General features: G+C 39.7%; 1 protein-coding gene across 5 annotated transcripts; it reads right to left on the bottom strand.

The window, feature by feature from the left end:
- Positions 1–174: 174 nt before the first annotated feature.
- Positions 175–25,842, bottom strand: LOC109986666 (5'-AMP-activated protein kinase subunit gamma-2). Of its 5 annotated transcripts, none has more exons than XR_010666344.1 (16): positions 25,489–25,842; positions 23,965–24,030; positions 21,220–21,475; positions 12,384–12,607; positions 9,890–9,941; positions 8,866–8,972; positions 7,457–7,538; positions 6,511–6,569; positions 6,341–6,386; positions 6,173–6,227; positions 5,949–6,075; positions 5,511–5,676; positions 5,375–5,412; positions 4,897–5,043; positions 4,615–4,797; positions 175–1,646 (listed from the first exon to the last, which is right to left on the bottom strand). XR_010666344.1 is itself a non-coding variant. In XM_020637414.3 (16 exons), the coding sequence occupies exons 1-16, from the start codon at positions 25,570–25,572 to the stop codon at positions 1,615–1,617; spliced, it is 1,635 nt and encodes a 544-aa protein (XP_020493070.1). In that variant the 5' UTR covers positions 25,573–25,827; the 3' UTR covers positions 175–1,614. The 5 variants fall into 5 exon arrangements, 4 of the variants coding, with proteins under 4 accessions (XP_020493070.1, XP_020493078.1, XP_020493086.1 ...); XM_020637414.3 differs by having other exon boundaries at positions 4,704–4,797; positions 25,489–25,827; XM_020637422.3 differs by lacking the exon at positions 23,965–24,030 and having other exon boundaries at positions 4,704–4,797; positions 25,489–25,828.
- Positions 25,843–26,797: the final 955 nt, after the last annotated feature.

The raw sequence follows: 26,797 nt of genomic DNA, 5'->3' as shown, positions 1-26,797 counted from the left end.
TTTCCATGAATCTCAGTTATTTGATGATGTGGTTCATGACATCATCTGTAAGAGCTGTGTGGTTGTGACTGATAAAAACAGTAAGAACTTATTTACTTTAAGAAAAAAAAAAACCTTCTCAGTCAAGTTAAAATTCAGAATCCAGAAAACCAAGTATAAAAAGTTAACACAGTATTCAAGTACATTCAGTGTCCGTTTATTTCTCTGCAGCCAGAAAAATAGAAAAAAGTAAAACAGAACATTCATACTGCTGAAGTGTAGTTTCTCATGCTTGCACATTTACAGTACATGTTGATCTGATACAAGGTCTCTTTGAACTGGACATATTGCCACAATATATTTACAAAAATAACATTAAAACTGCAGTCTCTTTAAACTTGTAGACACATTCATAAAAATAAAGCTTTATGTGACACGTATTCTGAAAACGATCCTATTTACAGTCAAAGATGGAGATGAGTCCTGTCGAGCTACAGCTGAGAAACCGGCCTTGATTTGCATGTTTGTGAGCATCTAAAGCATCAAAACAACTGGAAATAAATGTAAAAAAAGAAAATAATTTTAAACATAAAAATGACATTTTTGGGTCTTGTTATACCGTTACAAAAAGGCATACTTGTCACAATGACTTTGAATCCCAACTGATGTGAAATAAGTGAGAGGTACTCACTAAAGGTTCTTGGCTGAATATTATTACTAACGTGCAGTCACATTTGCACCTAATCACTCCTCAAAGTGGGCCAATTATTTTCATGTTAATTTGTGATATTTTAAACAGAATTTATTAACTCTTATGAAACTGGTTTTGAAAATCACAAATATTTTTGAAAACTGTATTTCCAATAAGGTAGAATTTGTTATCTACTTTTATGTGCACTAAACTTATCAGTATTTTAAAAAAGAAATCCAAATGGTAATACTCATCCGACAATAAAAGGTCAAAGGGGCACAAATACTGTCAGTTTTAACTGGTAACAGAAAAGGCACAGATCAATATCAGGCATCAATCCCTTTATATTGGCACTTGCTAACAAAAACAGTCATGAAACAGCCTTTCTTTAATAGTGACATGTAGATTTGCTCAGAAAAATAAGTTGCTTCTGTGATAGTTTGCCTTTCTACACCAAATATGAAGGAAAACACTGGTTCTCCTGGAGGCCATGACATTCGGTATCGTCAACAACATGTGAATAGAAATTAACTGATTACAGCTGCATAATCATAAAGATCCTTACTTATCAACTCTCCCAACTCTCGCAGGCTGGACCGATATGCATCTCTGTGTATGTATGTGTCCGTCTAGTTGTCGTATTTATGTACACATGTTGTTCAGAGACAACGTGTGTTTGAGTGTGTGTGTGTGTGTGTGTGTGATCAGTGTTCAAACAAAACAAAAACTGATTCAATCAGCAGATCAATCCTCAGTGCAGGAACTTCACTTCATTCAGCTGTCTAGCTCTTTGGTTTCTAAGCTTCTATAGTGCATCAGTTGCAGGCGTCTCTTGGACCTTCAGACCGGCTCCTCTCTGCTCAGCCTCACACTCCCCCTACCTCAACATTCAGACTTATTTACTTCCACCGCATCTCCATTTCCCCTGTGACCTCCTCCCTCTCTCACTCAGGCAGATTGTCCTCCTTACAGGCGTCTGCAGAGAAGAAGAAAGAGCACAAGTGAAGACACATTGTATAGATAAACACACTGTCAAACTGATATTAAGACTAAATCTTTTTAAAAGTTCATTTCTTTGACAAATTAGCTTCTCTGCTGCTGTGTTTCACTGGGGAAAAAAACATCATGTAAGCCAATTAACCACAATCAACGTCTAGACAGGAGAATATTCAGATGTTCTACCAAAACATTTTCGTCTACCAACGTTTTTTAGGACTTAATGTTGCGCAACTCCCCTCCCTCTTCTCAATGGGGTTACATCCTATTCACTGCTGGATACAACCGGCAGAAAATAAGTCAATAAAAACAAGAGTAAGCATCATTCTGCTTGCATGTACACATGTCTGTCCAAACTGAGCTTCCTGTTTTCAAAAACATTTTAATGATTCTTTTTGAAGCCCGGAACCACGGCCTTTCTGGAATTTCTTTAGACCCAGTGAGAATTCTTTTTTTTTTTTTTAAATCAACTATGGATTATGATATAAACATTTTTTAAAGATTTTTTTTTTTTTAGCTTTTTGTGCATTTATTGTAGAGATAGGACAGTGGATAGAGTCTGAAATCAGGGAGAGAGAGAGGGGAATGACATGCGGGAAAGGAGCCACAAGCTGGACTCGAACCTGGGCCGCCCGCTTGGAAGACTACAGCCTCCACACATGGGGCGCACGCACTAACCACTGCGCCACCGACGCCCCAAATCATGGCTTTTTTAAGTGAAGACTTAGTGTTTGTATGTTGTGTTTCCTCCACTGACCTGACAGAGTGAAAGCCTGAACACAAACTATCTCCCAAACTGAAATCCCTTTAATTATGCAAGCACCTGTTATTTGATTTCAAGCATATCAATACAAACATATTCACATCAAAGAAGAGCGGTTTGCTTCTGGCAAAATGCAGCAACGTCTACAGAAAGCCAAATGAGCTGTTACTGAGCAGAATTCACAATCAGTTGAGTGTCTGCTATGAGGCAGGTTGTGTCTTACTTTCCATTCAAATGTAACATTTCTAACTCAAGCTTCTGTGGAAAGGTTTTGTGTTTTAATGTTTTGTTTCACTTAGCCACATTCTTCTTTTTTTAAAGGTTCATTTTTTGGGGCTTTTCTTTTATTATTTAAAGATAGGAAGGTGGATAGAGTCAGAAATCGGGGAGAGAGAGGGCAGGGAACGACACGCGTTAGAGGTGTAACAGGTTGGACTTGAACCTGGGCCGCCCGCTTGCAGGACAACAGCCTCTGCACATGGGGCGCACATACAGACCGCTACTCCACCGTTGCCCCACTAAGCCACATTCTAGTTGTGAACTAAATGTTCACAGGAGTTAACTGATGTTAAATATAGCAACAACTAAGTCACCTTCTGTTGATCCTGGCATGAACAGCATTACTGAGACCGATACTTGTAGACATTTTAGAGGGGGAAAATTCAACCCTTCCCAATATGGCAATCCTTAAAACCTACAACTATCTTTAGAAAAATATATAAAAAGTAAATATTTCTGGGATTCATGTGTAGCCGACTATTATTTGGATTGAATAAAAATGGCTAACAGTCCATTTCCTGTGCTCTCTTCACTGTTAACAGTCTGACCAGCTACTTGAGATTTCAGCTGGAGCAGAGAGAAGACTTCTATGACAAGGCTGTTAGCTGCACTTATATGCAGACGTCTGTTAACAGACATTAATCAAAAGCTAAAACGTAATCAGATGACAGCTGATGGGTTCCAGGATTGCATTTGGAGGTTGCATTCTGTCTATCCGACTATTTTCTGCTTACAGCCAAAGTCCACTGAAAAGTTGATGGACAACACAACTCAGACAACAAAAGGTTTACATACAAATCTTGTCCTTTTATATTCCGAGTTGTCCAAATAATATAGAAGAAAACATGTGTCGATCAGGCTCTTATCTTCTTTAGTGGACAGAGTTTAGTCAACAGCTTTAGGGGGCAAAGAGGAAGCAAACAAACTTTTATGTTAGCCAATGTTAACTTATTTAAGTCTTAAATGACCAGTTGCTACCTACTCATGTCGTTTTCTTCAGTCGGTATTTGTCAAAGTGTGGGTCGCACAAGTCATGCTTTGAGATGTTGACTTGACAATTCCTGAAGAAGATCCGTGACATCAATACTTTGCTTTTGCAATAACAGTTGCCGGGAGTTTTTAATACAGTGTGCGGATCCTTTTTGGATTTTTGCCTTCAGTTTGATTTCTGACCCAGCACCAGTTAAAGTTTCTCTTTTTGAAGCTCTCACTTCACCTTATTTATCTGAAACCACTGGCTTTGATTGTGATCAAAAGAACGGTTTATCATGAGAATATGAGAATCAGCACAGACCTGAAGCTGGTCTTGTTTAAATCCATTTGGTCTCATTCTTGTACTTAGTTCATACTGATGAGTTTTGCTTTCCAGTCTGCGCCATAGCCTGCTGTCACATATCAGCATCCGTATCCTTGCATCTATTAAACTTCAAAGCGGTGGAGCGTTTTTAAGAGCCATTCTCATTCCTCACAAACCACACTGCATGTTATGCTTCTTTTCTTGATTATTCGGTGCAAACCAAAACATGTCAACAGAAAATATGTGAAAAAGGTTTATGCACAACATTTTCCAGGCATCCACTCAGATCATGCTCAGTGAGAATATGCATCCAATCATCCTAGAGGATGTTATTATCAAATCCAGACATAATTCACTTATATACCTATCTGTATACATGATGCTGCTGTTTAAAGAGAAAAAATTACCAACAGGCAGAGATCCCATATATTCCATTCCACTGGTGGGAGCATAGAAGATATTTGTTTGGAGCAAACAGCAGAGATGTTTTTGGTCCCAAAACAAAAAATTCACAGCACACTGCTGCACAGAGGCATCCAGCAGGACAAACCTCCTCACAGCCAGCTACAGGCCACAAACAGTCGGGAGTAAAACGGGTGCTTTTCCTACCCGAGACAGGGTTAGAGGACGGGGTGGGGAGAGAGCTCAGGGTCCTGGACAGAAGGGAAGTTGGAGTTAGTGATGCTGAGCATCTATACCTGCAGGGCTGAGCACCAAGGCCTGGAGGATGTCTGACAGGGAGACGATTCCCTCGATGCTGGAGCGTTCGTCCACCACCACCAGCCGATGCACCTGGTAGATAACACAGGAAAAACCCCACAATCACAGATGAACATATCAGTTCTGACATTTCTTAGTAACCTATTATATACAAACATCTTCATATCTCACTTCAGCTTTGACTATTCGGTCCACAATGGTCTCCATTGTTTCCATTTTGTGGCACTTCATGACACCTTCGAAGTACTGAGAGCGGTGTTTCAGAGCCTGCGTCACCGTTATGTCCAGGTTGTTGTAGGTCTTCTCTGCAGCCAAATTCTGAACACACACACACACACACACACACACACACACACACACACACACACACACACACACACACACACACACACACACACACACACACACACACACACACACACACACACACACACACACACACACACACACACACACACACACACACACACACACACACACACACACACACACACACAAAAATACATCTTAAAAGGGTAAGAAAATAAAACTACAAAACAGTTTTGCCCCCTATATTTTATGTCATGTCCAAATAAAAATGGGAACTGACAGAACGTGGCCTAAAATATTGGTTTCTACAAAAATAGAAATTGCAGGTAATTCAACTTACGATCACGTCAAACTTGGAGTAAATATCCACAACTTTGCCTGTAAGAGAACATAAAGAACTCTGTAGGTAAGTAAGTTTATTATTATTATTATTATGACTTGAAATTATTTGTAGACACTTCAGTTTCTGCTCCTACCAGACTCGTCGACAACAGGCAGGGCCGACACTCGTTTCTCCACAAAGATGTTAAGTGCTTTGATGATGGGCGTGTCCGGGTGGATGAAAGCAATGTCCTTGTACGTACCGATGCCCAGCTCCCCGAGAGTCTGCTTCATGAAAGCTGGCTTTGGCATTTCACACATCTGGAAAACACAAACACACACAACCGCACACACATGCAAACACACACACACACACACACACACACACACACACACACACACACAAGGTGGCAGGGACATATTTAGCATATTTCTCAAAAATTGTGTCATGTTCCATTAATGTTCACATTGACCACCAGAGGGCAGCAGAGAAGAGACATTGAGATGTATTCCCTTTCCCACCATAACTAATGATAATCATCCATCATAAAGTACAGATTAAAATGCCCTGACAGTGATTGTGTTGGACTCACAAAAAGCTGGAGGAACTTAAGGATCCTCTTGTGTGTGAGAATGTAAAGTGCATTTCCCGTGACCGGGTCGATGACAGGCAGCCGGTGAATTTTGTTTTTGATGAGTGTATACACTGCATCAAAAAGGCTGAAACACATAAAACATGAAAACCAAGTTACATTCGGCTCAATAAAACATGCTCACAAACAGAACAATGTGTAAAAACAAACATGTATTACGTTACCTTGCATCAGGTGATATGTTGACGAGAGGTTTGAATGTTGCTTGAAGGTAAACCTCTGTGTAGCAAGAAATAAAACATTCAGGCGTTCTGTATTTTGCTTGGAAAACACTAACAAAGTCGTACATTATGCATTCCACAAAAACATGAGAATTTGATCATAGTACCAACCTCTCCACGTCTCAAGCTTATGTTCCTCTAATTCATAAATTTGCACCTGAAATACAAAAAAAATAGAGATCATGGTTTCAGGCAAAAAAAAAAAAAACCCAAAAAACAAAGAGAACTCCTTAATGAAAGCAGTAAATCTCATGCAAACATTTAGTGTCTATGTTACCTACCATCGGTGACTTATAGTATCTGTGTAGTATGATGATGAAATCTGTGATTGTCAGCATTCCTGCAGAGAAAACAAGTCTTAAAAACCACTGAATCTTTTCCCAACATACAGTGCAGTGGCTGCAGGCTCTGTGCAACTGAGTAGCAAAGACATTGCTCTCATGGGCGTGGTGCAAACAACACATCACTGGCTCCCTCTCTGCTGTACCCTCACACTGACTGGGCATTCATTATTCATCACAGGCTGAGTCACAATAAACTCTATGCAGGAGGAAAAAAAATCAAAAGCAAAAACAAAAGCCACTTTAACAAAGCTATGGATTATGACGCTGTCTTTTTAACGGAAAGTCTGCAGTGATTTGTTTTTTATTGTAAAATATTTTCCCCAGACTCTCGGAGCTGAAGTCAATACAGAGGAGTTACTGCTGTGCTAAATGGTTTATGACAGCTGTAATGACTTCTGCTCAATATAGTGACATGCGCTACTAGCCATAGCATAAATACACAGATTTCTCATCGTTAATTTGTCAGTGGTCTTTTCTATCTCTGGTAAAAACTGTGGACTATATTCTGTAAAGAAAGGAAAGGGAATAAAGGCATAAATGCATTTTGTGTTGCATTTTTCATGTTATATTTCTTAGCTGGGTCTTCTCTTTGGAGAAGGTGTTTGACTGAAAATTTAGCAACTTAAAGTGTGCAATGTGATAAGAAGCATTAATTACTCTTTTAATTTACAAATTTTTCAAACTAAACTCAAGTTTAAAACACTTAACTTAGATCTAAACAGCAGGTAATATCAGCCCCAAATCTGGATAATAATAAAAACTAACAAATATGTCAAAATTATATTCCACTTGTGCAGCAAAAACACATTTTTTTAAAGTATATTAATAACAGACACAAAAAAGGCTGTAAAGTGTATTTTCTGATATATTCAAGGGTTCTTACCCACAAAGCTCTGCTTCTCTGTGTCCCATAGTGGAGCAGCTCTCACGCCGTTGGCAACCAAGGCAAAGAAAGCCTTCTTAACCTGGTGGGCAGGTTAAGAACAGTCCAAATTAAAAGTCCAATAAGGTAAAGCAATAAGAACATTTCAGATAAAACAAAGTCATGATCATCATTTCTCATTCATTTCAAACTGTATTCTGATGATCAATTAGTAAATGCAGTTGATCAATCGAAGTAAACATCTGCTGATCCAATCACCTCATTCTACATTCAGTCATGAAGCAAAATAAGCCTAAAACTGTTCTATGTTTGTTTGTTTTGTGCCCAAATGTTACTCATATCTTCTTTAATACCACATGAAAAAGCAGAAATCTTTCTTTTAAATTGGGAATTAGGCAACTTTTGTAAACTGTTCTAAATCCGACAAAGGTCTAGATTTTTGTAATAAAATCTGGGTCTAAATAGTCTTATTGGTTGACTTCCTTTAAAATATAATTTAATTGGCCTATCCTTCACTGACAAGTGCAGAGAAGTGCAAAATTATGGACAAACAATCCAATACAACATTCAGATCAAAACATTTTAAATCACTCACAGACAAACACTCACGGTTAAATAAACAGGAAACAATGTGACAGAGTGCATTCTGCTCTTAAGCGTTAATAATAGAGACCAGCGGAGGGGAAGTAAGTTCATAGTTCCAGGTCAGTTGGATTCCTCACACAGTTCATGAATGGGTCCCAGGTTTTGTGGAATCTGTTAATAGATCCATTAAGGCACATCAGAGTTCTTTCCCCCCAGCTTGATGTTCTGCTTCACATCTTTTATTCATTGCTTGTGTGATGGAGGGATGTATTCCTTCCATTTGAATAGAATTGAACATTTTGAAAGACATCCGTCTCTGAGAGGACAATCTCATCATGATCTCATCCTACACAGTGCCCACTTCAGAAAGAAGTTGCTACTGTTGCTCCACAAGACTTTGCCTCTCTTCCCCCTCTATCTCGATGTATAATATTTGACAATTAAATGTATAATTGAAAATAACGTTTGGTTCTATGCACCTCATCTGTTGAAGCTGTTCGTTCCTGGCACAGTCTCATGAGTAGTGAGACACTTTGATGTATTTTGTGACGCACATTCATTCATTCATTAGTCCTGGTGTTTTTTTTGTTTGTTGATTTTACGTTTGTGTCTTTATACAAGGACTCTTAACTCTGAGTTTCTGCAGATTGAGTGGTTGAAGATCTACACATCAAAGGGTTTAGACCTCCCCAGGATTACTGTTTAACAGCTTTATGACAACTTTACCAACCATCTTGTAAAAACTGCTCGGAGGCAAATACTTTCTGATTTCATTGAACATTAACTTTGACTGAAGAGGTTCAACATCAGTTGAAAGTACTAACCTGGAGAGCAGTGTCAAATACAACCAGCTTGGAACTTGTTGGGACGATGTCGTAGCACTTGTGGGATTTCATAAAGCGCATGTAAATATCACTCTCAGGTTCAGCAGCTGTAAGAACGTTAGTGTTGGAAAATAGTTTTAGAGGAGGGAGAAATCTCACAGGGAATATATAATGAGAGTCTGGAAACAAAACACACTCTCACAAGCCTAAACAACCATTATGGGCCTGGACCACTTACAGCCACTTTACTGCTCCATCTCACTGATAATTAAACTCTGCTTTAAGCAACAACAAGCACAGAAACAGTGGAAAATCACAGACAGCAAAGTACTGCAGGAAGAGCCTTCACATGACGAAGACAATTGTTTTACTAATTGTGGCGGTGAAAAAAAAAATGTGCTGATGAGTATACTGACTACATTTTAAAATCATTATCATCCAGTAAAAGTTAGCTTGTCCAACTCTTCAAATTTAAATATTGTTCAATTCCAATTAGATTAACAAGCACTTGAACAAATTAAATTTAGTTGTGGGTACTTGGGATGACCATTTGTAATCTTTGTTTCACAGATCGGATGATTAACTTCTCAAAAAACTATATGTAGCCTTTAATCATTTTTTTTAATCCTTATTTTCAGTCTGACATGACCAAATATTTAATTACCTCAATAACAAAATTGTAGAAAGGAGGCCTGTTGAATGTCTCTTTTTAAACTAAAATATAAATAGCGTTTCTCAGGAAATTGTCCATCATTTACCTTCTTTGAACTACTTTTTTTAATTACCGGGGTATAAAGATAAAGTGCTTTGTATCACATTGTGTTTATGAATGGCTTGATCAGGACAGCACAGAGTAGACGCTGCGTTATTTTAAGGCTCAGAACATGTTGGTTTAATCTCATATTAGTCGCTTCTATGAGCCAAAAAAAAAAAAGCGGAATGCCTATTTACAACCTGACTTAAGTCCTCACTACGTTATATTATGATTGCCTACATGGTGTAGTAAAAGCAATAGGACACTTACCGTCATCATCTAGCTCAAGTTTCTCCAGCATGCCTTCGAATAAAGAGTAGACCTGTGGGATAAAAGACACAACTTAGCCGTGACTTCAAATCCTCTCAGCGGCAACACGCGACAAAACTTTGCTGTAAATTGTGAGTGAGCAACAACAGCAGCAGGAGGGTGAAGACACTTTTCCCCAAACGAGCACACAAGAGTGCACCAAAACAAAACAGAAAAATAAAAAAATAAAAATAAAAAAACACGAAACACGACGCCTGCCACCTGCGTTTCACCGGTTACAGAAACCCAGGCTTGTCCGCTAAATATACTCAGGTAACGTGACGAAACCCTTGTGCTCCAGAGCTGCAACTTCAGTGTGCCACATTATTATTAGACAACACACACACACACACACACACACACACACCCCCCTTTAAACTCGCAGTGGAACAGTCCTGATCCATTTGCTGCAGTAAACAGTCTCTACACGAGCGTGTGATGATGAATCCCGCCACAATAAATCAGCGGAATTCATTGTTAGAGATATAAAGTGCTGAACAACACACTCACCCGCTGGGAAACACTCTCTCTCTCACACACTCACACACACACACACATACATACACACACTCTCACAAGCCGTGGAGGAAAAACCAGGAAGCTCCACGCGCTGTGGACACACCCTCCATGCAGGGCAACCTGGCTGCTTCACCATATTAGGAAATCCCTTGACGTTGCTTAGCAGCAAGAAGCTGGGGATGTCTCGTCACCTCAGTAAAAGTTCATTTCTTTTGACAAAACCAGCAACACAAAAAAACACCACGATATGCATTTGTTCCCCCATTTGCATATGGCAATTCAGTATCATCATCAAATATGCTGTGTCATGCCAGGCTAATTGCATCCTCATCATTAACACCTTGATTGAAGGTTTTCCCTTGGCCCTAATTTGCAAGTAGATCCACAATGAGCCAATGCAGCAGTATGGGTAGGACTGCATACCTGCTCTGAGATGCTAAGCAGCCCCCAGTGTCGCCCTGCAATGGTGACACAGCACTTCTCTTGCCAAAGAAACGCTCCTGCACAGTCATAAATCTTTCCCTGCCGCTGCATCACTGCACATAACCCGCTTCAGTGTTACAGCAAACTCCCGGGAAGCGGACATACACAAATCCATTAAAATGATTGCCTTGTGGAATTGGATTGGCCAAACAATAACTATAGCAGCAGGCGGTTATTTTGTGAGCCGCCCTTATGAATGGTAAAAAGTGGGCTGGAGAGGCTGACAGGCACTGATTCATCCGTCCTCAACCACAATCATGAGTCCTTGGGTGTTAATATCACCCGTGCCAATGCTGGTGATGAAGTATTGACTTATCCTCTCTGGCTGGAATCCACAATCACTCACAGCAGACAGGTCGAGGCAGCCCTTCAGATAATTATTCATTAAATCAGTGAAGAAGCATTTCCTCAAAAAATGTGATGAATCCTCAACAATACCAATAATGAAAACCTCTCTGACAAAATGCGCGACCAATTCTCAGCTGTTTCTCTCACGTTTCCAATGCTGTTGGAGAGCTTTTCTTAATTGTGAGACAGTAGTTACACCATGTTCTGCTGCTGCTTTTTATGTGCACCTCTGGCAGAGAATAACTTGTGACACTGAGGCAAGAAGCATATGACCAACGACTAAATGCATGTCTGTGCCACTGTAATCTGTTTTAAAATCTTGCAATTCATGCAGGATTCATCAGTATTTAAAAAAAAAAAAAAAAAAAATCTTCATTATGATATTAAATGAGTGCACAGATACAGCATTTTGCCTCCAAATTTATAGATTTTAAAACCCACACTATAATATTTGCCAATACAAAGTAACCCCTCAATACTAGTGTTTACAATATACATTCCTACGTTCTATTCTATTCTATAATAACACTGGTTGCTGATTTAAGTTGTACCCTCTGCTAGCATCACACTGCTGTTGTTTATATTGTGACATGGTCATTTGCATTAAACCTACTTGACTTTTTGGAGGGTTAATACATTTTGGTAGTGGATCTGTGGAATGAATAGCTGCGTCAGAGATACCATGCGAGGAGGCTGTTACAGACACTTGTATTGTTATCAGAACAACTCTGCAAAATTATACATCTTTCCTTGCATGTTTTTGAGAAAAAACAACATTGAACTTTTTTTCACTTTATAGGCACGTGTTATATCTGTGGCCCATTTCAGTGGTTGCTTGGTTCATTTGAAGGAAGTCACTTTAGGGACTCTGAGCCAGTTTTGCACCAATAATGTAAAATCGATGCTCCATGATAAACAAAAGTTGGCTCTGACTTTGGAGAGGCATTAGAAGCTTCAGTCCTTCAGCCTAATGTTTGTTTATCTTTTAACATTGGTGAAGGGGAAAGAAGTCACACTGTTATCTGTTGTATGTGTTCTGAGCTACATTATTTCCTGTTCACTTTAAATGGCGTCTTAAAATGGATTTTTTTTCAGTGTGACTCACTTGTGAGGTAGAGTAAGATGGTACAGGGCTCGACGAAGGGATCGGGGGTTTAGCAGAAGGAAGGCTGAGACGCTGTCCAGTGTCAGGAGGCGTGGAGAGTGAGCGGGATCGAGAGTGGGGTTCCTGGCGTTCAGGGCTGGGCCTGCTGGGCATGGCCTCCTGGGTGAATACAGGCTGGCTGGACGACTGGGTCGGGGTGGTGGGTGATGTGAAGAGTCCCGAGGCTACAGTGAGATAAAAAAAGAGATCCACATTAAATACCTAAACATATATCTTGTTTCTCAATCAATACTGCGCAGTGCAGATTCAGGTCGATGATAGTCTTAGTTGGCAAGACTGAGGTGCCACAACCATGACTGCTGCAGATAGCATCAGTGCTGTCAGCGTTGTCACATGCTATAACAGAGAGGGAATGTATATCTAATCCAACAGGGACTGGAGAAGAGAGACCTGGATACTAAGAAGCAACACAGATATGAGAGATCAAGACAAGTTGAACACGGTAAAACCACATAACAAAGACAGCGATAAAACTGTTTTATGAATTAAATTATGAATCTAAATAACTATTAGCAGCATGTGATAGCTCTTATAGAGACCTTCAACAAACATGAAAACAAAAAGCAATGTGCAACCTAAAAAGTCCAAGTCTTCACAGCCTTATATAATAGCCTATTTAGAGACAGTTTGTTATTTTATCCAACCAATATAATAATGAACACATAGATAAAAATGTTATAATTCCTCTCTTTTAAGGGCGCTAGACTGCTATAAAGATATGCAGTCTCAATGACTCTGTGAAATGTTAATTCAATGCAAAGATAATTTTCATTTCATAACATGTTTTAATGACGAATACATTTTCACAATGTTAGATGCTTGTACCGTCATTAAAAAAAAGGATTTTAAACGTAAAAGGCTTTCACGCACACAGTCAGCGGACACAGGCAAGTTCGCTTATTTTGCCTGATTTGACCTCATCATGAGGACTGTGAGCTGATGTAATCATACATTATCTTCCAATGGGCTCGTGATTATTTATTCAACAAGAAGAGTCCATAAAACGGCCCTCCTCTTAGGGTATTCAAACAACTCTGAATTATTTTCTTTTGATTTCAAAGATCACTTTTTAAAAATGTTTTCTAACATTTTCAGAAACGGCAAAGGGCATGGATGAAAGATCTTTTTAGTGGATGGTAAGTTTTTTTTTAAATATTGCTTGTTTAATTTTATGACGTCTTTATTCGTATTTTAAGTCGCAAGAAAGTTGTTTATTGAATTTCAGAATTCAGATCCATCAGGGACTGAGCGAGTCCTGGCTAGTAAGAGGCAACAATTTAACAACAGCTAAGATTAGCATTCAACCACTGGTGAGCTGAAGTTTGATAATGTTAAACAATACAATAAGAAAGATGGCAATTCCTTGCTCATTGTGAAGTTTGTGAATTATTAGCTAGAATTAGTTTCTCACTTAGCTGTCAGCAGAGAATGAGCATTCAAAACAACGTATGTGTAAAGTCATAAAGACAGCTCAGTCACTAAGGCTAACATTAGCTTGTAACCAATCCAACCTAACATTACTCCAAGACGGTTCATATAACTAGCTAGGAATTATAGGGCCTTTCTTGTCGTATCTTGTTACACTATCACAATGCAATGTATGTTGGAAGTAAGGGAATGCTATTTTGATCTGTTTAGAAGTGTTAGCTTATAGGTTCAATACGAGCATGACGTTAGAAGAAAATGGCTGCCGCGAATATGGTGGATAGCATAACTGAGCCCAACCTCCAGTCTAATTAGCCAAAACACTGTGTGGGTGAGCGTAGCCTTCATCTTTTGCTAATTGATTTAATGTGGATCGTGTATCCCCCTGCTTTTTAAAGTTTTATCTACTATATAAATTAGCGGCATCTTTAGCTCAGGAAGAGATGCCTTAGGATCTTGTGTGTGCTCGGGGGAAACAGTGAGAGCTCCTATTACTTCTCTGAGGGTTGGACCTCATAAACTTTTTAGTGTGACAAATTGGCTGCGTGTCTTTACATAAACAGGTGGATACACAAATTGTAAATACTTCACTGCTCCAAAGCAAAATGAATGACATGAAGACAATAAATTCAATCTAAAAATCGATTCATAATATACGCTGAAAAGACTATTAAAGTAAAGCTGAGTTTTTATATATTTTTGGATTATTTAACATTTACACCTTGCACCACAAAGTATTGTATTGTGAATGTTATCGTCCCTTTCTTTTTTCCTTAAATGAATAAAGAAAAGGATCAAATAAAACATTACATTTAAGGCTCTCAACTGTTCTGACTGTGCTGTTATTATCTGCATTACTCTCTAAATGAAAATCCTTTGAGTCTTCCATATCATTGCTATAAAAAGAGACATCAATATCAGATCAGTATTTGAAAAGAAACATAATGAATTCAATTTCCAACACCCGTCCAAATAAACTAAGCTGATTACAACATTAGCAGCTGAATTAGACACTACTTCAGTGTAACAGTCAGCTGTCTGTGACGCAGCTCCTCACATGCATCCTCATCACACATCACAATCTTACACATGGGCGACATGCGACACTCATTTGGGCCCTCTCCACCCTGCTGACATACTTCTGAGGCCAAACAATGAATAACATGAATGATCTGGACCAAACTAGTGTTCCATGAGACTTCCAGATGACTTTTATCATGTCTTCATATTACACGACCCATTACAAGACAGATAGTTAGTACTCTGAAATGCACCGGATCAGGGGAGACAGTTCTCATAAATAAAGCCCCGTGTGTCGAGTGACATTTTTTTTTTTTTACTCAGTGTGTCCAAGTGTGCTACACACTATCTCTTGACATTTAGTTGGCATGCAGCTCTCTTTTGGCGCAGGCTGCTTCCGCTGTGTGGCCTTCTTATTTTAGCTGCGCTGTTGTGGCAAATTCCACAGGAGGAGATAACAGCGGGGCTGGGAGCCCTCTCTTCTGCCCGGTTTAATGCAGGGCAATAACACGTCGACCAGGAAACAGGAAATACGTGCCTCACTGTTAGTTGTCCAGTCCATCTTACACACATTACTAGATTTTATTATTTCAATAAGAGATGCAATGAGTTAAAGTGATTCATTACGTGATTAACAGAAAAATGTTTTGTTTCTTTTGAGAATGGATTCATTTTAAAGCCTCTACTTTTAGGTTCGTGGTGGATTATTGCATCCCTTTGTCATAAATTTGTTGTAAATTGAAGGTTTTACATTTTGGACTTAAAATGAAATTTGTATTTAGGAAATAAGATGTACTTTTTTTCTGATATGTATTGTACTCTGATGTACGTCGCTTTGGATAAAAGCGTCTGCTAAGTGAATTGTAGAATTGTATTGACCAAGAGATAATTATTTTAGAGTCAAGGAAACAATGAGTAGATAAACTGATACTGAGAATAGCACTTAAATGCTATATATATATTCAAATCTCTTTACATTCATACAGAAATAAATCAATCCAATCCCCATTTCCAGATATTCTTTGCAACAGATTATCCACTAGGATAGTGAATTGCAAATTAAAGTTGCAGAACTATAATCTTTGTAGCGATACTCAGGTGCAGGGCTTCTCAGACGGAAGCAGACTAGCAGAGGTTAATCACAGGAGTTTTTCAATCACAATTTGAAGCACAACATCATAACACCAATAAACAGATCTTCTTAGTCTGGGTGCCTCCTATGAAGTTGTCTGGGTGTTTTTTAGTTTAGTGGGTACATGTGTCTAAGAGCAACCTGAGCCTTGTAGGTTGAAGGCAGAGCAGTAGGGGGGCAGCAACAGGCCCAATAGACGCACTCCTCAACCTTCTCTGGGAACATTATGAATCATTACTGTCAATACTGTGTATGTGTGTAGGCCACACGACAAGCTGCAGGGCCAACACAACAATGCCAAAAAAGTGCTGTTCCACAAACAACCTTTGATGGCTGGCTCCAAAAGGGATCTATCCTAACACACTACCATATCAAAATGACTAAACAGGAGAAATTAACGTATACAACCTGTTACAGGTCTTGGTCACTTTAGCTAATTACCCCACTCACCCACATTCAAATTTTATGAAGGCTTAATTTTATTGTGAAATAAAGTGTGTAGATGCCCTTCAGCTCACTGATTGTTTCTTGGGATTTCAACCTTTAGTGCAAATTTGGTCTCGGCTGGCTATGTCCTCTTGTTTTATACAGTCAGTGGATGTATAGAAGTATTCCAAAGAAAAAGTTTATGTAATTTCTTACTATTAGTGAGGGTACACTACAACACAGCATCCTCGTTACAAAGGGCTTAACTGTTCGACACTGTAGTGATGATTGCTTCATTAATGTACATAGAAGTGCAAACTGCATTATAACATTTTGAAATGAGGCACACACTGGATTAAAGGATGTTTGCTGAGGTGTCACCACATCGCATTCTGCCTTAACGATGAACTCTACATCATGTCCAGCCACATACGTCCACATATGGATGTTCATCATTATGACAGGACTCGGCCCTTCTCATCCATCCCCCATCCCCCCCCGAGGTCAGGCTAGCTCTAAATCAGGAGCTGTGAAGTCTGTGATTAAAGTCGCACTTGAATGCAACATAGTGTGCCCCAGTGCTTCACTAATCAAGCATTATGAGCAAATACTTGACGATGACTGCATTACGCCTGCACGGTGAACTGAGTGTTTGCCATTTCTCTTTTCTGTGTAACTTTTTAATGTCTGATCGCTTTCATGAGAAGATGAAGGAATACAGAGCACAGAGATAATTCACAGTCACTGATTAAGCTGATACGCTTCCTGTCCATTTAAATAAAGTTGTTCAAAATGGAGCGTTATACTGAAGAGGCTCTCTTAGGACATGGGACAAAAAAAAATGACTTAAGTTACACTGAGTGTAGGAAGGCTCAAAATCGCTTGAACCTTAACGGCATTGATACAACAAAATAACAAATGCCACATATAATGTTTCATTGATTCACATGTGGATCAAACATAAAGCATCATTCACTATGTTCAGTAATTCAGGTGCATCTATAAATATAGCGGAGTGACAGCTAACCTCTTACCCCAAGCGAGCCCCTACACATAGCTGTACCACTTTAGTCTGTGTCATGTCACTTTGTGCAGATGAACTGCATGCATTTTTGAAACAGGAGAACGGCCGTGTAACCAGCACCAGCTATATGAATCACCTAAGACCACCGCTGACATTATTTACATTACATAACTTAATCAGCATGATTTTGGAACCATTCAAATATGACATCCCTCAACCAGTGTAGATTGTTTAACTTTAAACACTCAAATAGCTGGATCCAAGTTTACTTATCTGGCGGACGCTGCAGGAACATTTTAAGATAAAGGAGTTATGTGTCAGGTGAAGAGGAAGGCACATTACCAGACAGACATGACGCCTCGGACTGATGCCTCCCTCCTAGCCCATCTTGCTCCTTCCGTTTCTTGCTCCTCCTCAGACTGCCAAACCTCTTCATGAACAGCAGTGGGTCGTGGGTTCAAAATTAAATCTGACCATGACAATCCACATCAAGATAGGGGCACAGAGACGTCTCAAAACAGTCCAAAGTAATAATTACTCCATGTACTAGATGCAGAAAGTTCTACAGAAAATAAGACGAAAAGTATACCCCACTGAGCAGTTCACAGGTCTCTAGAGTGGTTCGTTATTGAAGCAGTTTAGTCCATTTTTAGGAGAGAGAGATGGCCGGCCGATTTTGGTAAAGAAGGACACTAGTTATCTTCAGTTAACGACTGAAGAATAGGTGTGAATGCTCTTGGAGCTAAATCTGCAGGGAAACAATGACTACTTTTGATATTTCATGAAGTACAGCATCCTTGGATCCTTAAGTGCCAATAGAGAAAACACTGCAGAACTTCTGAGCTTGCATATCCAGGCAACAAAAAAAAGAAAGAAGAGAAAATCCTTCAGTGCCACAGCGCACAGAGTCAGCAGGAGTCAGTGTCCGGTATCTGTGTCGGCTCATCCATTTAATAACACATAAGGGGTATGAAAGCTGTAAATTCCACACAGCTTCAGCTGAGAATTGTCCCTCGTGCAAGTGATGCAAATAACAACTGGTAGTGGAGCCCCTTCTACGCCTTGTCAGTGCTGTAAATTGTCAGGTGCAGCTGTGGGTGGCGTCTCTTTAATATAGCATGCATGTCAGCAGCCTGTAAAAGGAGGCCAGTTTATAAAGGCTACACCAGTGATTGGCTGATGCTGCACATTGTTCCACCTCCTTTTACTGCCCTCCTTCTTCACACACAGTAAAAGCCAGCGGAGGACACATCTATCACACTCTGTCTTAACTCATCTAGGATCACAAATACAGGCATTTACTGTGATACAGACCCCTCAAGTTTGAATCTGCGTATTTTTAAAGTGCAGCTTTCAATGATTGGTTGTTGATAAAGAGGTTTGGGTTGTTCCCTGGGAGTCCTGCAGCTCTGTCATTTGCACAGTTGGTCGTCGGTAACTTTTGGGGGCCTGACATTTAAGACTGCTGAGGCCAGCCCCCCGTCAGATGACAGCAGGGGGACATCCCATGTTCTGTCAGCTGATCAGAAAGCCTCCATTCAACACCAGCAGCCTCCTCTTCCCCTAACAGATGGCCCACTCACTATTTGCTGCTCACATTAGCCACAGAGTGTCCAGCACAGCTCTCAATTAACATGTTATGCAAGTGTTCCACTCGGCTCAGTGGCTCAATGGCTAATATATGTGAGAAGATAAATATCAATGATGATGACTTTGATGTCCTTTGATCCTCACTGTGATAAAGTTTTCATTATCTTAAATAAATGCACTCCATTTTGTATCCAAGGTTGCTAGGTTACAGATCCATAAGGATTTTGAAATACATCCATGTGTCAGCGGTGTATTTTCTTAAGCTCTTCACAAGCTTTTCCCTTTCAGAACAAAAATCAGTCTGGCCTTGTAAGGCTGCATTTGATGAATTTAGAAAGTCACATCTGCCTGGTTGCTTTATTTACTGACAACATACAGCTCACAGTAGCAACAGAGACAGTGAGGGAGAGAGGGGGCTGGGGGGGGAATCTCTGCATGGTTGTATGTGGAGCTCCAGAGTCTGGTCACTTCCTGATAAGGTTATGAAAGTAGTGCAGGCGCCTTCAGTAGTGAGAGTCTGACATTGTGCAGGCGATGGGGAAACACATATTTACACCACACGACGATTCAAAGACATTCTGATCATATTTCATGCAAATACAGATGTTAATGCATCTTTGGAAAATGGTCCCCTTATACATTATATGTAGATGAGTCAATATCTGATGCTTATGGTCATTCAAGTCTGAATAAACAACTCTGTTTACTTAAACTTAAAAAAAATTGTTATTATAATAAGGTGTCGGTTATAACATTTGAAGCTTATTTATCTTATTTATGCTGGGGAACTAGATGTGGACAATACTATGACTTCAGCACACTCTTGTGGTGAAAGTAGGGTGCCTACAAAAATATCTGAGTCATAAAAATAGAAAAGCTGGAGTCCCCACACAGTATGAATTCTAATAAGAATACTTTGTTGCTATTATCGTTGGCCACATGTCATTAAGAGCCACATCATTAGTCTGAAAATGAACCAGGAGAGGATGTAATGTCTCCACCACATCAGACTCTAGAAATCGTAAGCAGCTGGCAGGAGACATGTGTGGCAGTCGGTGTGTTTTGGTATGTTTTACTTTGGTTACCATCAATAACAGAGGAAACACAGCAGGCTGACTTTTGAGGTCTGGTTCTGGCTGAACTGTTCCACCAGCCGCTGCCAGACTGACCCTCTGCACGGAAAATAGAAGAATGGGTTTATGTACAAGCCAAAAACATGTGAGTCATCCTTAGGCTGTTTGATGCTGCTTTAAGCAGAGCTGTTTCCGTTTAAAACAAGCTGCTTTGGGGTTATGTAATAATCAGCCATCCAACTACATGGAGACATGAGAAATAAAAATCTGCCAAGGTCTGTTCTGAACAAAACAAGGTCTTGTTTAATTTCCGCTTATTTGTGGATAACAGTATTGCCATTATGTCTTTAATTTTGACATGAAGAATGATCTAAGACAAGACTCCTGCTTGTGGGATGCCAAACTTGTAACTTAATACAAGAAAGGTCTTTGAAATTTTGTCACTGAATGTAGGAAATAAGGAGCAAGAAAAAAGAACCCCTTTTGATCCAGACAATAAACAAAGCCAGTCATACCCCCTTCCAAGGGAAAGTTGTTGACATCAGTAATACGATTACTGATAATGAATGAGCATCCATCTGTTATCAAGTGTTTCAAAAATTATCGGACAAGGCTGGTGGCAATGGTCACAACCCCCCTATTGTGACATACTTACAGACTTTTCTTTTTCATGACAAGGATCTCCAGGCTTCTACTTCCTTTTTGGCGACAACAAAATCCAAAAGTGAGTAACGCAGAAAATGCTGCATAACAAGTTTTTATTTCAGCTGCATCTCAGGCTGCAAAATATCTGAACTGATGAAATCAATTAGACACAAGTTCCTGTTTGTGGGTTCACCTTGCAGAGCAGGAAATAAACTTTTCAGTAACATTTATTGGGTCTTACTTCCTCTACAGTCGTGTTGCCTCCAAAATCTGTTCTTTCATAACAGGGGTTTGACGGTTCAGGTGCAATGCTATATTCAAACTTTCCTTACTTGCTATTCTAAAACAGTTTAAAATACAGTTTTCTCTCTCAGTTTTCACCATGAAAGCTGGGTTTTCATTCATTCATCCATACAGTGCAGCGGTATACATTTGACTCACCTCTCTTGGTTCTGGAGAAGAGTTTGATGCTCCCAGGTGAGGAGCTGGATGACGAGCGGAAGATACCACTGAAGCTCAGGCGGCGGGGGGACTTAGGTGGGGAGCTCTGATGTGAGGGATAGGGGAAGATAGTTTTGGGTGAACCTGAGCTGGTCTTCATTTGCACAGGAGCAGACTGAGGATGCGGGGGCAGGAGGACTGGGCTCCTCGCAGACACTGATTTTGTGGGGCTAGCTGAACGGGTGCAACGCTCTCCCTGAGGAACAAAAAAGAATTGATTTATGTAACTGAAAAATGTATTGTCCATGTACCCACACATTATTAAGAGAAAAGCTGAAAGGGCTACAGAGCTCTTCACCAAATTCTTACAAGAACCATTTTTTTTTTTTGCTCAGGGTGGTATGTCCAAATGATGCAGGGATTTTGTACTAACATGTTCCAGGTTATAAACTAAAGGCCATGACAATTATTACCATAACATCACAGACTGATTACTAATCCACTAAAAAGACACTTTATAGTGAAAATCAGTGAACACACAACATATATGATGATAGCTGTGGGTAGCAGCACTTCTTAGCTTACTCTTTGTTTATATTATGGGTTTGATGTAAAATTGCAGTAGATAAAACTGACACATTTCCTATTGTATTGCTGTACAACATAATGATAACCTGTTAGCTCACGTCAGCTAATAATTGTATGTAACCATTTCTCAGCTTACTGCATGTTTAGGTTTAAGTGTAACATTGCATAATATGACATTTAAATTTCCAATTGTACTCATTAACGCCAGTAAATACTAAAAATGGCTATCAGCTATTTTCAAGTTTATTCCAATATAAGCTAGTAAGTGGCTGAATGCTAACGTTAGCTGACGTATGATGTTAGCTAAAGGTCGATTGAATATTTTGTTTCACTTTCAAATATGGCCCTGTGGATTATAAAATGCCTTAAAAGTGTCCTTTTCTCAATAGATTATGACTTTTAATGATCTATTATCAAAAGTATTTTTCATTGAATTTATTAGACTAACAACCTTGAACACAGCAGCAGTGGCCTACAACATTATTACAGCTTTTGAGCTCCCCCACCCTGAGATTGACGTAAGAGAAAAATGGCCGCCATGTGAATATTTTCAATGCTGAGTGAAACTCTCCACATAACAAGATCCAAACTAAAGGTCCAGCTGAAGGGGAGGTGAGATGTATTGTGAAATGTTAGCTGCTGCAATTACTTTCTGGATGGTTACTTCTGCTTTTTTCCCCCACATATGTACCTCTGTTTTGTTTAGTTTGCCACATTGTTACACTTAATTGCATCTCGTAAAAAAAAGATTACGAGAATATGAGTATCATGTGCTATAAGTGCAATAACTCAAATGTCATCTTATTATCCAGCACAAATCTAACAAAGAAAGGCAATAAATGTTACAGGGAAACAAACAATATTGATCTCTGGACTTTTTAAACCACAGGTCTCTTTGAGGAACCTTTTGTCTCTTAATTTAGGACTTTGGTATTCATCATCCATTCAAAATCTTTTGTATACCATTTCATTACATACTGTACAATTTGCATTTCCCACTAACTGGAAATGTCATGCTGCACAGTGTGTTCACATCACATTGTGTTAACGGCCTCGCCCTCATTTAAAGCGCCACCTGACTCAGCGCCACACAATCAGAAATTCCCTGGTGACAATATTTTTCGTCGTAACTTTCGTTGTGTATAAGTCTGTCTTTGCAAGGTCGGCATCATGAAAACAGACTGAGAAATTCTTTGCTATCGGCTGTGCAGACATCAAAACAAAACACGAGAGACTGCAGCCAATCTAGCTGGAGACAGCGGGAGCCTCCTCCCACCACCGCCTGCTGCCCGCTCTGGATGTGCCAACAACACAATCTATTAACCATTTGTGGTCTCTGATACAGTGTAGCACTATGCAGTGATCTCATCTTGGAGGTTGTATTTACAATAAACAATAAAATGCAACAGGGGTGTTTTAGTAGTAATGTTGGCAGGCAAAGACTCAACAAAACTGCTGCATGACAATATTATGGCAAAAAGAATCACTGCTGCTCTGCGGGGGAAAACATATAACAATGTGACAAATCAAATCACAGATGGGAGGAATGTTTTTTGCCTGCTCTCCTTAACAAAAGGTTAAGCATGCTGTTTGCTTAAGGGTGGCTCTACCACATACACACATTTCTGTTCAGACCAATCCTGTAACAAATCAGAGGCAGCAAATGCACACACCCATTTTTTTTCTGTTTGGCAACCAGTCGCACTCTGTCATTGTGCAAGAGCTTGTCAAGGCAAGATAAGATATAAATCAGCTCTACCAAAACACAAGAGAATGCAGATTTCTATTCAACAATGCACAAATATTACTGAGGTTTATGAAATATTTGATGGTCGATCAATTAGAATAGACAGTAGACAGAGGCTACTTTCTTTGAGGAAAATCAATTTCCTGTATGTGCTAGTGCTATGCCTGGCCACAGTGGGCGTAATGTTATTGTAGGCTTTTGAGGGGTTGGCAGTATTAAAGAGATGGCCTTGTAATGGTTCTCTCTCCTAAATCATCATCTAAATGTGTTCAAAGCCAAACAAACAAGAGCCAAAGAGACTAGATAAATAATGTGCTGGAGAAATAAACAAGCTCAAGAAAACAAACAGTTGGCAAGAAAAAGAAAAAATCCTTACAGAAAAATGTATTCCATAAAAACCATTTCCATACCGTCTGAGTGCCACTTTTAGTTGAGCTACTCGTCTCCACTTGGGGGGAAGTAAACGCACCGAAGTCCTGCACAAAGAGGAAATCGAAGAGTCAAGGATAAAGGGAACTTTTAGGGAATACAGCAGAAAAACAAACCTGCATGTCTCATGAAAGCCTTCTAGGCCTGTACATGCTCCGCAGGCCAGATTGAGCTAAATAATTGACATAATCGACCTTCTACATTGCTATCAAAGTGTACAGCTTTTGGTTGGCCTTTAAGCATTCCCCTTAGAAAGAAGAAAAACATGTTTCACCAACTTTTGCAAGCATTTCTTACACATGACACGCTCCATCTCCACACCACCTATAAAGCCTTATGCTTTAGCAGAAAGGCTGTTTACTTTCACAGACATGATAAGTAAACATGCAAACCTGCTGTAATATATTTTCTGCAACTGCAATAGTGTTTCTACCAGGCCGGAGTTGGAGAAGTACATGTGGAGGAGGGAAACCCAACATCCAGCACTTTTGCCAAAAACATGATGTTTTGTTATAAGGATGGAAGGGATTATTTATAGGGCTGCACATTTACAAATCATAAAAGTGAAATCTTCAGCTGGATTTTGGTTATTTATGAAAAGAATATTTAAAAAAACTGACTTATTGTATTATATCTGGAACAGGAAACAGTATACCTATCCATTTAATTTGTCTTTGGGTTGGGAACGCATGCTCTCGGCTGATTTAATACATTGACATTGCGAAGTACACATGCCTGTGAGCTATTCTGCATCATGGCTGTTATCCATGCCACAAGCCCAAACAAATTAGCTGCAACAAAAGTGTGCTCACTTTATTATGATGATGTTTGATCATGAAAAGGAAGGTTCAAAAGATCTCACAAGTCAAAGAAAGACATTTGCCATACATCACATTTCCATATTGATGACTCGACACAACTTTGAATCAGAAATAGGCCAACAAATTAACACAGGAACAACATTTAGCTGCTGGTCGTGGTCAATGATAGCTGGGCTGATATTTGTTTTTAGTATGATGATAAAGCTGTTATTGTTACAACATAAATGTGCATGAATTTGATGCTTTTCTCTGTTTTATAGCTACTACTGACTCTGAGTTTCTGGGGTTTTAGATTTCTGGTAAGGAAAAAGATATTCAGGAAATTGTATAGGCTGTTATTGACGATAACAACGCTGGTTACAGTCGAAGGCATTATTGACACTGAAGCAGCCTGCAATGACATGACAGTAAAGGGTTACTTGTGGAAATACTGTGGAAAAGTGTCCATTTATACAGACGATTTAACGTTTTAAACACACAACTGTTTCTAACAAACGTCAATGCCACTAAACAAAGCTATGTCCTACTATTGTATCAGCTGGAGAGCGTGAGTGGCGATCATCCGCAACAGCATCAAAAACGTCAAGAAGTTCACGTCCCGAATTCAAAGAGTTCAACAACAGTGCAGTTTTTTTTAAACTGTCGCAGTAAGAAGCCAAATTAGTTGACACTTCACCGACTCACTGGCATGTTAATCCGCAGACTTCTCCTCTTCTTTGGCATTTTCTTCTCGCTCTCCTTGCTAGACTCCGTCACGGTGCTCCCCATTGTTTGTTTGTTTCCGTCCGTCAAAATAAGCAAAGAAAAGTGTGCTATTTTACTGACTGCAAGACCATCAACAGCCTCTCTCCTCTAATTCAGCTACCCCGTCTGCTCACTACGACAACACTGAGGCGCTGTCTGTCCACCAGGAAGTAGGCTTGGCCGTGAAAAAGAGGCACGGCACGCGTCTTCAAATGAGTGTCAACGCTGAATGTTTACAGGTGTTACGCCACAGTTTGTTACCCAGGCAAAATGTGTCCGTCGCCGTGCTCTCGCCTCGGTCACAGAGGAAGAAGAGTTTAGCATCTCGTCCGTCGTTTTTTCGGTCATATGGGATGCACGACAGTTTTATGTTCACACAATCCTACATCTAGATGACGGTTACTCAAAAATATGAAGCAATAATAGGCCTACCACGCACTGTTTTCTTCCTGAATAGCCTACAATAAACGGGGCTGTAACGCTGCCTCTTTATTATCATATCATTTAGCGCATTTCCTCTTCCTTCCACAAGGTTCCCATTTTCTTTAACGCTGACAATAAAAGAAAAGGCTAAACGGAGGGCACACCGCGATGAGAACGGGCTTCTGGGGGAAGCTGATTTCACCCTAACACCAGGTAGAGTCACATGTATGGTCCTACAGAAGCTTCACCAACAGATGTCACTACGACCCAGATTTTTAGCTGCTTTGATGGACCACAGTGTGATACTAGGGTTAAAAGAAGGGAAGTAAACTTCAAGTAACTAACACACACACACACACACACACACACACACACACACACACACACACACACACACACACACACACACACACACACACACTGTGTCCTGTCTGTCTGTATATGTTTTTACCCTGTGTTTTTATTTTGCTTGTTTTTTTATGTCTTCTAATGGACTCCTGAGTCTGGCAATAAAGATGATGATGATGATGAAGTGGCTCAAATGCTCGAAAGTTTAATTAAAAAGTATTTTGACGACTTTAAACTGAATAACTTGGCTGTTATAACTCAATTTTTATTCATTGTAATAAACAGACTGTTTAAAAAGTAAAGGAGAGCATTGGAGATTGGTATCCCATTAGCTTAATGGACTGAAATCCTGCCTCATGTACTAAAGACTGAATATACCTGCTGGTTCATTTCCAACTTGTGCTGATGATCAATTGATATGCAAATTCATGGACCTTCATCAAGCATTGCAGTGCATCGAGGACGCCAGATTTATTTT

The sequence above is a fragment of the Labrus bergylta genome, chromosome 4 (genome assembly GCF_963930695.1).
Source record: "Labrus bergylta chromosome 4, fLabBer1.1, whole genome shotgun sequence".
Classification (NCBI taxonomy): domain Eukaryota; kingdom Metazoa; phylum Chordata; class Actinopteri; order Labriformes; family Labridae; genus Labrus; species Labrus bergylta.
This window is presented reverse-complemented; position numbering and strand designations above follow the sequence as displayed.

Bases quoted from the DNA above. Each gene is read 5' to 3' on its own strand.
- LOC109986666 (XM_020637414.3), bottom strand. From the start codon at position 25,572: ATGGGGAGCACCGTGACGGAGTCTAGCAAGGAGAGCGAGAAGAAAATG. The intron at 6,228-6,340 runs GTTGGTACTATG...CTTGCTACACAG, and splicing joins TAAGCTTGAGACGTGGAGAG to AGGTTTACCTTCAAGCAACA. The intron at 1,647-4,703 runs GTATAGATGCTC...TCTTCTCTGCAG, and splicing joins CTTGGTGCTCAGCCCTGCAG to ACGCCTGTAAGGAGGACAAT.